The 13,762-nt window shown below is 45.1% G+C and overlaps 1 protein-coding gene across 1 annotated transcript in view; it reads left to right on the forward strand.

The window, feature by feature from the left end:
- The first annotated feature begins 3,365 nt into the window (after positions 1 to 3,365).
- The window catches only part of LOC105454315 (netrin-1-like), a 194,304-nt gene continuing 183,907 nt past the window's right edge, over positions 3,366 to 13,762 (forward strand). The window contains exon 1 of the mRNA XM_011696864.1: positions 3,366 to 4,725. Coding sequence (XP_011695166.1) covers positions 3,366 to 4,725 — 1,360 coding nt within the window. The remainder of the gene's footprint in view (positions 4,726 to 13,762) is intronic.

Here is a 13,762-nt window from a genome sequence, read left to right on the forward strand (position 1 = left end):
AAAGGTAAAAATAATAGGCATTGCTATAAAACGTTTTGATATTCTAGCAATCATTTTAACTTTCCAACCAAATTATTTTGATTACTAAACAAAAATTATTTTCTGATCTGGATCCAGCAAAATTGTTCTTTCCGTGTAGCAACATTCATACGAGATGTCCCATAACGTTATAGAGTCTTCGGCAAATAAAGAATTCGTTAAAGTAAAATTTAATAATTGAACTAGAAATCTAAGTTTACTATACTATATTTTTCATCATAAACATCTTTCCGTATAACGACTGGCAATCACGGAAGAAATTTGTTAAGAATTTAAAATAATACTTGTACACATATAATTGCCGCATTACAAAGATGCAGCATAAGTGACAAGCAGATACATAACAATTAGCGTCGCCTGACGCTGCAAGCAACCTTCTAGTTAAGGCGAGAAATACTACTTCTAAAAATATACGAGCAGTCGCGAAGGTGCTGAAGGCACGGCACTCCACCGACGCCGGAATCATCGTTAATAAAAAGGCCGAAACTGCGTGATTTACAGGGAGAAAAAACCACACAACGGATACTTTGGATCAACCGGATTCACGCTCGCCGCCGCGGAGGGAGATCCGCGGCTCTGACTTAATTCCCCAGGACCTATATTTATCGTATCCGATACCAGATTTCGAGCTGTCAAGTCGGACGAGCCAACGAGGCCTTTCCACGTCGCGGTCCAACAGGAGTTCGCGTGACGGCAACACAGACGTTGCTCTCCTCTCTCCATTCACTCCGTCCGTCCTCCCGTCGGCCACCCTTTTTCTCTCCCGCTGATCCTCGTCTGCTGTTTTTTTTTCTTCTGCCTCTTTTTTTCCTCCTCGACCGCCAATTCGACGGCGCCGACCAATCGAGCGGCAGAAAACTCGCTCTATAAGCCTTGCACGCAGGCGGACCGGGTCCTCTCTCGACGAAATCGACGGAAGAGGTATCCCCTCGCGCCCGCGGGGATCCTCCGTCGTGAAATAATCCGCTGATAAATTCCTCGAAGATCTTCCTCTCGCAACCAGAAAGGCGCAGAGAGGCGAGCGGTACTTTACGACCCGCTCGCGGCGGTCGATTCCTTGAATGAACATGTCCCATTGACGAACAACGTTCGATTGCTTCATCGATACTTCGCTCGCGTCTACCTTGATTAGCAGCATTCATACGAGATGTCCCATAACGTATTCCTCGAACCGGGCGACGATCGTATAATCGAGAATTGAGATAATACTTTCTCATCCAGGACGTGTTAAGACGTGAATAATTTGACTTTATGAGCGATTGCAAAGGAAGAGTTTTGACGGTTTTAGAGCTTCAGGGAATAAATCTCAGTCTTTGATAAGTTTTAAATGGACTTTAAAAGAAGCGTAAATTGAGATCTAGATCTTAAAATATTTTATATATTGGAATCTTAAGAATCACGAGAGAAAAAAAACAGTGCTCAAGGAGTGTTTCTTTAGGAGAAATTATTTCTGCTTACCGAATGTATTTTGACATTCGGAATATACATATATTTCCAATTGAATATGTGTCTACTTACTATTATAATTAATTCCATCGGTCATTTACATTAATTATTCAGTAGTTGTTTTGTAACCTATTTGCATCTTTATACTATACATTATAGTGTTAACGCGATATATTTTTATCGCGCTGACGAAGCTCTGTACTTTACGGTATCTTAATTGTGTTTTACTATTTGAAACATAATTCAGAAATACAAGCCGAATCTCGTTAACTAGATTCGGTTAATCAATAGGCATTATCCAAATTAATCAATGAAGACGATATTCAACGGTAGGTTGCAGTGTAAATAGAAATGGATTACATCGTGCAATATTATGCCCGAGTATACAGAGACGACGGTGGCAGAGAACGGGCAAAGACAAACTAATGTAACATGCAGCAGCAAGTAGACAAACTAATGTGAACGTGCTGCGCTAACAAAGACGGTGTAGAAGATTAATGTTATATAACATTATGCGTCATTTACATACATATATTAATCCTAATCGTGGACAAACACTTAAAGTCTTTGTGCGCAAACATAAAGGATAAATTATATAAAATGTGCACTAGATAAATAAGTCTTTTTTTTTTTTAAGTCAAAACGTGAGAAAGAATCTTTTCCCGCTATTAGCATGTTCAAAAATTGTCCTTTTCGAAAAAGAAATATTCATTAGCCACCTCACAGCCGTCTCCGTTCTCAATTAGAACCTCGTGCAATCCGAAAGCAACGAAAATCCCAAACCCAAACGAGCCAACAGGTTAACGTTTGAAGCCGCCGAAACGCGGGCGAAGTAAAGGAAACAAGAAAAATCACGCGCCTGTCCCGTCCTATCCTTCGAGGGAGAGGCACCCTCGAGGCCAGTCCACCGTTTCTGGTCCATCGTAGCACGCGCGCAACATCCCTTCGCGCTGGATCCACGATCCATGCGATGGACCAGTCTCGCAGTGGAGGAGGGGGAGGCCAATGTCTCGTCCGATTGGCCCGCACGATCTCTCGCAAGCGTGCGAGCGAGAGTGACGCGTCGTTGGTCGAACCGAGACGGAAGGAGGGGGTCAAGGGGGAGGGGGGGAGAGAGGTAGCACGCATTCGGGGGCTGCGGGGTGCGGGGGGTCTCTCCTCGCGACCGGAGAGGGACTCGCGGCAGTTCGGATGCGCATCGTGCGAGGACGGCGTTTCAGTTAGCGGCGAGCCGCTGTTGAGGTAGGGTTGTTTTATCGCCGGTGTTTCGGCGGTGTTTCCGATTGCAACCGATTCTCTCCTTTGCTATTCGCGCGCTACGGAACGTCGATTCGTTTCGCGCCGTGCGGGACGAGACGCGTTCTCGCGGGGATCGTAGCGAGAGTGAAATTCGTGGGTCTGAGTGGAAAAAAAAAAAAACTTTCGGAGTGGTGGAGTCAGGCGGCTCCTCGGACAGCAGGAGCTCTAGTTTCAGTGTGAACAGTGCGTTTGTCTTTTTTTTCGCGAGATTAAACGTATGATTAAATTCATCATCGTGTCGCGTTCCAAGTCCTTGGCCAGTGCCAATATAATGTGAGTTGTGGTGAGTGACAGAGACGGATTCAGAGAGAGAGAGAGACGGACGACGAGGAATTATTATAAACGTGCTCCGATTTCAACATGACGCGGAGCGGGATCTAGAAACGATCGCATCTCAGGATCCCCCTTTTCCGCAGAGGGGAGAGAGTAAAGGCAGGAGGGAGGACGAGGAGAGGCGAAAATCTTCTCGTGATCGTCAACGTCGGCACGTTAAATCGCCAGCGACGCATCCGTAGCGCATCGTCCGCAGAGAAAACGCGACAGAACGCGAAGAACGGAGCGGCGTTTGGCAGCGGTGCAGCATGACGGAGAAACGGAGCTCGCGCCGATCCTTCCGGCCGTGGATCGTCCTCGCGACGATCGGCCTGCTCGGCCAGCTGCAGCAGGCCCGCGGCGAGATCTACACCAAGATGTTCTCCAGCCAGCAGAATCCCAGCGATCCGTGCTACGACGAGGACCGGCCGCGCCGGTGCATACCCGACTTCGTGAACGCGGCCTTCGGCGCGACCGTCGAGGCGTCGTCCACGTGCGGCACCGGCGGGCCCACCCGCTACTGCGACGTCACCGACGAGCCCGGCGGCACCACCGGCATCGGCCACTGTCACGTGTGCGACGACAGCACGCCCCGGCGACGCTTCCCCGCCAGCTATCTGACCGACCTCAACAACCCGAACAACGTCACCTGCTGGCGCAGCGAGCCGCTCGTCAGCTCGCAGAGCTTCTCGGCGCCGCCCGACAACGTCACCCTGACCCTCTCGCTCGGCAAGAAGTACGAGCTGACGTACGTCAGCCTGCAGTTCTGTCCGCGCGCCGCCAAGCCGGACTCGATCGCGATCTACAAGTCCATGGATTACGGCAAGACCTGGCAACCGTTTCAGTTCTACTCGTCGCAGTGCCGTCGGGTCTACGGCAGGCCCAATCGCGCGACCATCACCAAGGCGAACGAGCAGGAGGCCCGGTGCACCGACAGCCATCGTTACACCGGCGGTGACGGTATGAACCCGGTCAGCAGGATCGCCTTCAGCACTCTAGAGGGTCGGCCGTCCGCCGCCGACTTCGACAATTCGCCGGTGCTGCAGGACTGGGTGACCGCCACCGATATCCGGGTGGTGTTCAACCGGCTGCACATGCCGCACCAGCCGTCGAGCCCGGACTCGCTCAACGGCGAGGAGCATCACGTGGCGGCGATCGGGCTGGAGGAGCTGACGAAGCGGGAACGGGAGCGCGAGGAGCGCCTGAAGAATCAGAAGAACGCGATTCTGCACGTGCAGGACCCGCTGGTGACGGCACTGCCGTCGGTCCATCAGGTGATCGCGCCCCAGGAGATGCAGTCGAACGACGCGATCGACGCCGCGGTCCGCGACATGAGCTTCGTGCCGGTCACCATCTCCTCGACCACGACCACGCTCGCCAGTGTGGCGATGAACGGCCTGGGCCCGGCCACCGCCACCATGGCCCATCACTACGCGGTGTCGGACTTCGCCGTGGGCGGCAGGTGCAAGTGCAACGGACACGCGGCGCGCTGCATCCCCAGCAAGGACGGCGAGGTCGTCTGCGAGTGCAGGCACAACACCGCCGGCAGGGACTGTGAGCGATGCCGGCCCTTCCACTTCGACCGGCCGTGGGCCAGGGCCACCGCCAGGGACGCCAACGAGTGCAAAGGTTCGTTTCGACATAAATATTCCGATAGCCGAATTAATAATGATAAATTCAACGCGTGTCGAATGTGCTGTACAGATTTAATTTAGGCTGCGATAATTGAACGAGCTAAAAATTAGCATCTCTGATTTCGCTGCATCTGTTATGTTTATGATAAAGTCTAATTGGATGTCGTCGCAACATTTGATCTGAAATATTGCCATGCTAATTTTTTATCCTTTTTCGTCCTTTAAAAGCATTTATACATTAACATTCTGAATTGCGCATTGTACATGTTACTTCTCGTATATACGCGGATCTCGTAATCCACGCGGATAAAATATATGTATATAATATTTAAATTAAATAATTAAAAATTGAAATGAAATTGAAGAAAATCATTAAATGTCAAGTTTTATTTTTATGTTGAATGTCTTGTCAGCTCAATTTAAACTTTAATGCAAATTTTAGTTCTACGAATTGAAAATTAATTCAAAGATATGGAGACGAAATGTCTCCATAACTTAAGCCATTTGTTAAACAAAGAAATTGAGATATTTCCTTCTGATAAATCGTTTTACTAAAATACGTCAGTTGGACTCTTGTTGAGTAATAAGCCTCAATCGAAGTTAGGGGGTGCTTGAATTCTAACGATTATTCAAACCGCGTGATGTATAACTGCAATTTGATCCCGAGAATGCGGATTTGTGTGTGCGGATGCATGTTCGAGGAATCTGAGTTGAGTTATATGGATTTTGGTAATTACGCGTATTACGATTGCAGAGAGAGAGAGAGGGAGAAAGCCGAGCAGAATTATGTGTATCGAAGATACGTATATGCGAGTTCCGCAATGAAAGCGGATGCTACGAGATTCTGCGAATGATTGATAGGTATACCAATGTCCGTCCTGTTGTGCGATTGCGTGAATGAATTGACCGTAATACCATTGTTACGGGAATTAGGGCACGCAGTACATTAACGCAATAGTATCCAATTATAACGCCGTGTGGATTAGAAGTGTATGATATAATATAAATATAACGGTGATCTTGTAATTACTTGTTCCATAGAACATTTTATTCTTTAAAATACTGTTTTATCCAAAATTGTTCGATATTTCATGATACCATTTTGTGAAAAATTTTAAGAAAATTTTTCTGTTTAAATTAAAATTGCAATTTCTCATTGAATTTAGGAAGAACGATATCTAATTCAAATTGCATCGATTGAATTATGCAAACATTTGAATTGACCACATTTATGTTTACAACACAAATGAAATATATAATATATAAAAAATACCAAATACCAGTACACATATTGCACACTTTAATTAAAATATGTTACTATACCTTGCTCCCCTTTATATAAAGTTCAATGAATTCGATTTAATATCAGGGGTGACTCGACGAAGTACAGAGCCATAGAACAACATTAACTGATCCAATATCCCTATTGGAATTGCCATGTTTGTAGAAGACTAAATATCTGAGTATCGTGTTTACGATTGCAAAATTAAATGAACGGAGATGCAGCCTGAAGCTGGCTAATCCGTTGTAACTTCCGGGCAACATATTACTTTTGACCGTACTGCAGCGAGAGGAGAGATTGCCATGCATATTAAACTGGTATCACTTTACGATTGCAATATCATGGTAAATAATTTTTTGCCTCGCCCTATTTTCGTTCGTCGTCATTTTTTTCCTCCGTAATTCTATCCCGCGAAAAGTAATCTCTGCTCCTTGATATCCCGATGTCGCATTCCTAATTTTACGATCTCGCGCGGCATAATTAAAATTTTTTGACAGACAGGCGATACTTTTTTTATAAAACAGATACATGTTTTGTTTGACACTTAACCGTGTGTACGTGAGATGCAGGGTATTAACTTCCGAGTTTCTTTCCCGTTAATCTCCAGCGATACTTCGAAGTCCGCAACATTCCGTGCCGCCGAGGTACAAAGTCACAAAGATATCGTCATGCTTTTTCACTATATACGAATTCAATAAAAAATTCGTAGTCAGTTCTTTCCAAAAGAAAAGTTAATTGAATATTATCGCAACATTTGAATGCTCATTTCAATACAAGACCTCTTGGATACGGCAGGCTTTAAATAAAGCCACTGAACCTTAACAATTTCATTATTCATATGGCGAATTCGATGGATATTCCGTTACAGCTGTTTCTCTTTGTATCACGAAGCCCGCATTTCAGCTCTTGTTAGCGCGCGGATACGTCAATTCGCGTTTTCCTTTTGCTCATTCTGCGAAACGTTGCTCCACTCCGATTCGTCGCGGATTTCAAGGCTACGGCAATAATCTCATATCACGAGTCTCTCCAGGAACGTCAGGGCGTATCTAACGCCCGTTATTCAACGGGACCATATTTATTGAATTTGGGATCGTGGGGACCGTGATGGGGGGTGTGCGCATCCGGCGCGCGTATGGCTCTTTCGAGAAGTAAAAAATAAACACCGAGAAGAGACTCCGCTCGATTCCGCGTCCCTTCTTGTCTACTCTCGTACCCTCCGGTCTCCCCCTTCTGGCCTACCTTCTCCCTTTCTTCATCCCACCCAGAGCACCCGGCGCTCTGTCTCTCTTCGGAATGATCCCGGGGTTAGGCATCCCGTGCTCTCGAGGCTCACCCCTTAATTCGAAGCGGCGAAGCGTTGCCCCGGAGTCCCGGTATCGCGGAGGCCGCGTAGCCGAAATCAAAAACGTCGGAGGGGTAAAACCACCCTCTAAAATCGTTTCGAATCGATAAGGGACGCCACCAGTATTCGCGCGCCCCGCACGCGCATCCCGCCGTTCGGATTCTCGCGGGGCGAGAGGGGCAGGGGGGCCGCCGCCGCGCCGCGGCGAAAAATGTAATCGGATTTAATTGGATCGCCGATCGCGAAGGAGCACCCTTGTTTATTTTCGGAGAGACACGGGTGCCTGGCGCGTGCGCGCGCCCGCGGACAGGAGAGGCGCGATAAATGGAGAGGCGCCTTCGGGCGCTCAGGATCTGCGGTTTTCGTCATTATCAGCTCGTCGATTCTTTTCGCGCTGAATTTCAATCTCAAGGTCTTTGAATTTTTAATGGCGTTTTCGTGGCACTTATTGCTTGTCTGAGTGTCGCTAATTCTGGATTAATTTCCAAAACGATATGGAGCCTGCAATTGCAAATATTATGTCACGCTTTTCTGTTCTTTTTAACTTCATTCCATAAATTATATACAGGAATTAATATTACGAATAGATAACGAAAATTAATTTTGATATTTCATAATTTAGTTGGCAGTGTTAGATTATGTTTCGAAACATGCAGGATTAGTTTGTTTTCTTCCAGCCAGAAATTAAAAATAATCGATAGGATAAAAAAAATATTGCAATGCACGATCGCAGAGCCAAGGTATTTATATTTTGGAGTGTGCTTTCGAAGGGCAAATAAGCTGTGAGAATTAGAGCGCTGATCAAATGTAAACGCGAGAGTCGAAATATTTGATCCGTTTCCGATTTGAATTAATTAAATAATTGACTCGCAGCGAACCGTAGCTAACCGCGCTCTCCGCGTTAGTTAACGCAATGCCTTCCGCAATTGGAAACCGGGAAAAGGGGGAGACGATGAGTTGTGCCAGTTCGACAACGATAACTGGCGATTGGAGAACGCAAATCAAGGTAATTAATTATGCGACACAGCCGTTGCGCGCTGTGTGCGAATGCAAAATGCGAAATTGCCCGGTAGGCAATAGTCGCGCGAGAAGAATGATACGTCACCTTCGAGCGATCGATCGGACTCGATACGATGAATCCTCGGCGTCGATCGGTTTCGGCCACGCATTTCGACGCAATCGGTCATCCGTAAGCAGATTGTCCCGCGCGCGGAATTCCCGCAGATTGTCGCGCGAGCCGATTCTCTCCTTCGTCAAACATTTCTCTCGCCCCACTTCGACATTGCGCTTTCACGCGTGTAGATAATCCTCGACCGACTTGCCCGCTTCGAAAGGATACGAGTATGCGCAATGTATATCGTGGAAAAATGTACGTAACTTCGATTAATTATAAGTTCAATTCGCGAGCGGACTATTTTTTCAGTGAATTTAGTGAAGTAAGTTCCGTAAAGCGCGAAACGTGTTTGCGAATGCGGTGTTATGTATTGACGTTATCCGTCGGTATTATTTTGCGCAAATCGAAGAACTCGTGGTCTGCGTCTGAGTAATTAACCGATGCTAAATAGAAGTTGAATCAATGCGCCCTGTTTGCACACGTGAAGATGCATAATATTTAGATTGAAGAATTCATATCGGCGATATTAAAACTCAGTTCGAAACGTTTATTTCGAGTGAATAAAAAGTTATCTTGGAAAACGAGATATTCGTCGAGATACTCGACGTAGAATAACTACGAATTAATAACGTCGAATTAATGCATTTAGTAATTAAATTTCCCCTTAAACGCGCGAATAATTTTTATAGAGAGATACTTTCAATAATTTCACAGCGTATAATTCCGTTGGTGTTGGCGATATCATCCTCTCGAGAACGCTAAAATTAATCTATCAGATAAAACAATTATATCGCCAGCCCTTGTTTTTCGAACCCGTAATTTCAGCCGATCCCTGCCAGAAGTATTTTGCATCTCCCCTGCAGACGTCTGCCCGGATTATCGCGCGCAAAACGTTTTCCGTTTCCCCTTCGCGTTTCGGGCGCCGATATACATATATCCCATATGTACCTATATGGTGCATGCGTGCATGCGTGCGTGCGAAACGTCAACCGCGCAATAAATAAAAAAAAAACAAAACCTCCCCGCGTTACGGCGCGTTACGTTCGAAGAAATGTCGCCATTAATTATCACGGTTAATTAATTTCAGACACGGGAGAAATCGCGCGCGATCGGGCGCCAAATCGAAATCGGTGTGTCTCCCCCTCCCCTCCCGTACCATCCTCTTTCACTCCCCGGATGTCGGTTATCTTCGATTGACTCGTTTCGCGTTGTATCGAAAGAAGAAAAAACGACTCTATCTATTAATTAACACGTGCTGCGAACCGGGCAATTTCTCTTCTGAACAAAATCACACAAAGTGGCACATACTTAATGAAATGTGGCGATCATGGCGCGAGGAGCAGCGCGGCAGCTTTGTATGCTAAAGACCCGGGTTCAAATCCACCCAGAATAATATAACTTTGAAATTGATTTTAATCAATTCGGAAGCGATCGCCGTCTCTCGGAAGGCAACGGCAAACCACCGAGAGTATCTTTGCCAAGAGAACCTCTTCAAAAAAAAAAAGCCGTTCGGAACTGGCGTTAAATAGTAAGTCCCGTATATCTGCGTAAAAGTGTAAATAGCGCATATCGCAGAAATACCAGAAGAGGTCACTATGCTCTGACAAAAGTAGTAGAACTGAATTGTATTTTTTTTGTAAATCTTCTTACAGGAAAAATTTGATTCAGTCCTACTACTTTTGTCAGAGCATAGTGACCTCTTCTGATATTTCTGCGATGTACGCTATTTACACTTTTACGCATATATACGGGCCCTATAATTTAACGCCGGTTCCGAACGGGGGCCTTTTTTTTTTAGAAGAGGTTCTTTTGGCAAAGATACTCTCGGTGGTTTGCCGTTGCCTTATGCCTATCAAAATAATTATTTGACATTTCTAGCCTTTTTTTCCCTCGCTTCGTATTTTCGATCAACTACAAAACAAAATATTGATAACCAATCGGCCGCTTTTTCGGTTCACAATGTTCGAAACGCGATTTGACGGAGATGAAAATTCTTTTCGTGCAACTGAAATAATAGGGGCGGAAAAAGTAAAATGGATAAGAGAGATTTTTGAGATTTTTAAAGAATGTTTGTGATCTTTTACATTTTGCTACATTATATTTTCAGATATTTCCAAGTTGGAGTAGTTAAAGAAAAATTTGATACAAATCTGTCGACGTAGAAAAAATTGTACTTGTAAAATAGAAATAAAACTACAATAATGTCTTATTTGATGATCCTAAGGCGCTCGAAATGGGAAACCGTAATCGAGTAACTTCGCGAGTGGGTGTAATTGGCAATGGAATGAAGATAATTGAAAATGAGACCGCTACGCAGAGGCGATTGCGCGCAACAATTATCTTTTAAGCAGTCCAGTTAAGATAAATAAGTGGCGAGAGCGATGCTCCGGTTAAAAAGCTATTCGATTTGAGACGATCGTTTATCAGTCGATGCCACAAAGCGTGGAAGAGCTACGTTAGAATGATTAATATCCTGCTACATCCTTAACGAAAGAAATGGGGCCGCGTGCTCGCGTCGGAATTACGAAATATAATTACGTCTCCACGAGATTGTAACACTTTTATAACGGCAGTGTGAATAGCGTTAATAAAATATACCTTTATGGCCGCACGAGCGTTTCTCTATAAAAGTTTCTCTATATAACGCACTTCATTACGTTCCTTCAACCCCGTGTAGAACAAACATGATTGAAGGTACGATAGCTTTACCTGTGTTCGACAAACTCATGGGAAAGCTCGACACTCAATTATAATTGCATTGCTGTAATGCATCTTTTACGACAAGTTCAGTTCTTTTTACATACTACATAGTTCTTATTACAGTTCTTATTACAATTAGAAATTTTTTCTTAACGTTAATTATATTCAGAATAAATTATTTAATTTTTGTTTTACTTAAAGTTATTCAAAAAGAATTATTTATATTATTACGTGTATTAATTATTACCACAGTTATAATATAAGCTTCTTTAACGTATTAATGTTAAGCTTCAAACAATATTATTGAATTTATCGAATGCTTTGTTACCTCTCTCGTGCAGTAGAACAAAAAATAAGCATAAACCTACTGTATAAGTAAATAGATTTAATAAATAATGAATAATCTATATATTTAATGAATAGAAGAAATTAAACTTTGGTCATAGTTAATTTACGTGCGAAAGAATTGACGCGAGATAGACTTATTCTGTTGGAATTTCGAAAACTCTGGTCACGATTGATTCTATTGACGATACTTGACGCTCTATATTGATTGTTCCTCCACTGACCGCATGCGTACAAGTTTCATACACCATGCGGAAGCTCGATACTCTGGTCCAAGTTCATCTGAATTTAATACCAGAAGCCCCCAGCAACTGCACGGGGCAACCTAATGGAGCGATTAATTAACGCACAAATGCCACTAAATTTTGCGATAGCCGTAATTTTCCTTCGTACGGCGATGTTAACTTAATACAGACGCGGGGATGCGAGCGATGTTTAGTAGGTTCGTATACCGGCCGGTTTCTCTTCGTAACGTATAAGGCTCGCTCTCGAGGCGCGGCGTTAATTTGACGCGGCGTGCCGCGGCGCCCGTTTACCGCAATGAGTTATGTTCTCGGGGGCACGTTTATGCGACTCGTGCAGTTACACGCGCGGCACGGCGCGACGGACGCAGGGGAGTTTGCGTGTGTGCTTTTCTCCCCTCTTCCCCCCGTTCCTTTCTCTCTCTCTCTCTCTCTCTCTCTCTCTCATTTCTGCCGTATACGCGTACGAGAGCCCTCGGACTCCTGCGACATTAAGCCGACCTCGATGGCGATTTTACGGCGTTTTTTGCGATGTCAGGTGCCCCCCCTTGGGTGCGCCGTATTGTACGCGAGGTTTTACAGCGCGTTTTAGGACGTTATTTGCGTCACGGTGCCTTTGCGGTCGGGGACCGATATGGGCGGAATATCTCCGCGGAATGTCCACGTGAAGTCCATGTAAAGGGCGATTACGGGAATTTATCGCCCCTCTTGCGCGTTTTATTCGGTCGCGAATTAAGGGGCACGATGACGTGATATGACAAATGACAGTGAATCGGATTTGGAAGGGACAAGTGCGCGGCGCATTTCCGGATACCCGTGTTATAACATTTCGTCGACGAGAGCGACTGCAAATGTGAACAAATGTATTTTTTTCTTAGCCGATTAACAAAAGAATCGATTGGATATCAACTTGTATACGTGAAATATTACATATCTCTTGATATAAAAATTAAGATTTACGTTTCTAAAAGTTAATTATAATATCTTTTACTTATTATCAATCTACAGCGAAATATCTACAGTCTACATGAATTAACGAACGAATGTATAGCCACAGATTTCTATATGCCCCAGATCTCTAGCTCCAAACGAAATGAAGTCAAATAACTCAGGAGAGGGGGTAGCAGCCATCTTTTACCCAGTAATGGGTCACATTTCAAAACGTCAAAATTTTTAACCAATATTATTAAATAGACACTAATATATTACTTCATAAAGCACCGTACGTGATTACTGGATAAATATGGCTATCTAACTTCAACACAACTGCAGACTAACAAACTGCAGCATGTTAGCGATCTAGGTACTCTATAGAAATCCGTGTGTATAGGTAACGCATACAACTAATCTTTCATTTTACTCTATTCAACTTCCTCTCGTTTGTACCGGGCAGCAAAACACATCTTCCTGCATCTCGATAGCGATCACTTCAACACAGACATAAAAAGCTCGAGCCGTGTTTCACGCGATAATCGGGTCCGGAAGAAGCATGAGAACGTGGGTGGGCCTGTTGTCTTCGCACCCTTTTCTGTCCCTCCTTCCCCCGCCCCAATCTTTGACATTCGTCGCGCTCCTCCTCGCGGGAAGTTATGCGAATTTGTTCCACGCCGGGGCGCGGGGGCACTCGACGATTTTATTACGGAGATCCTTCTCTAATTAAGCGGTCGCTATGGTGATGGCTATCCGCGAGTGCTCGCCAGGAGTGCACGTTGCCGTCCGCACGGGGCCGAGGCAAAAAAAAGGCGAAGGGGGATGGCCTTTCCCTTCTCGCTCCTTCGTATCGCGACTCTTGAAAAAAAGGGAGGGCGGCAGAGGGGAGGACGATAAAGTGGATACCGCGAGATTACAAAACAGGTCGCCGCCGCCGGTGTTTCGCCGGCAGCCAGTATTGCTGACTACCGCCTTTGTGCATCACTTTGTATACTACTAATTGCAACGGAGGATCTTCTTAAGCGTGCATCCGTCAATTTTCTCCTTCTTTTAGTCACGTCGCGATTTACACGGCGA

This window comes from Wasmannia auropunctata, unplaced genomic scaffold (assembly GCF_000956235.1).
Source record: "Wasmannia auropunctata unplaced genomic scaffold, wasmannia.A_1.0 LD335986.1, whole genome shotgun sequence".
Classification (NCBI taxonomy): Eukaryota; Metazoa; Arthropoda; class Insecta; order Hymenoptera; family Formicidae; genus Wasmannia; species Wasmannia auropunctata.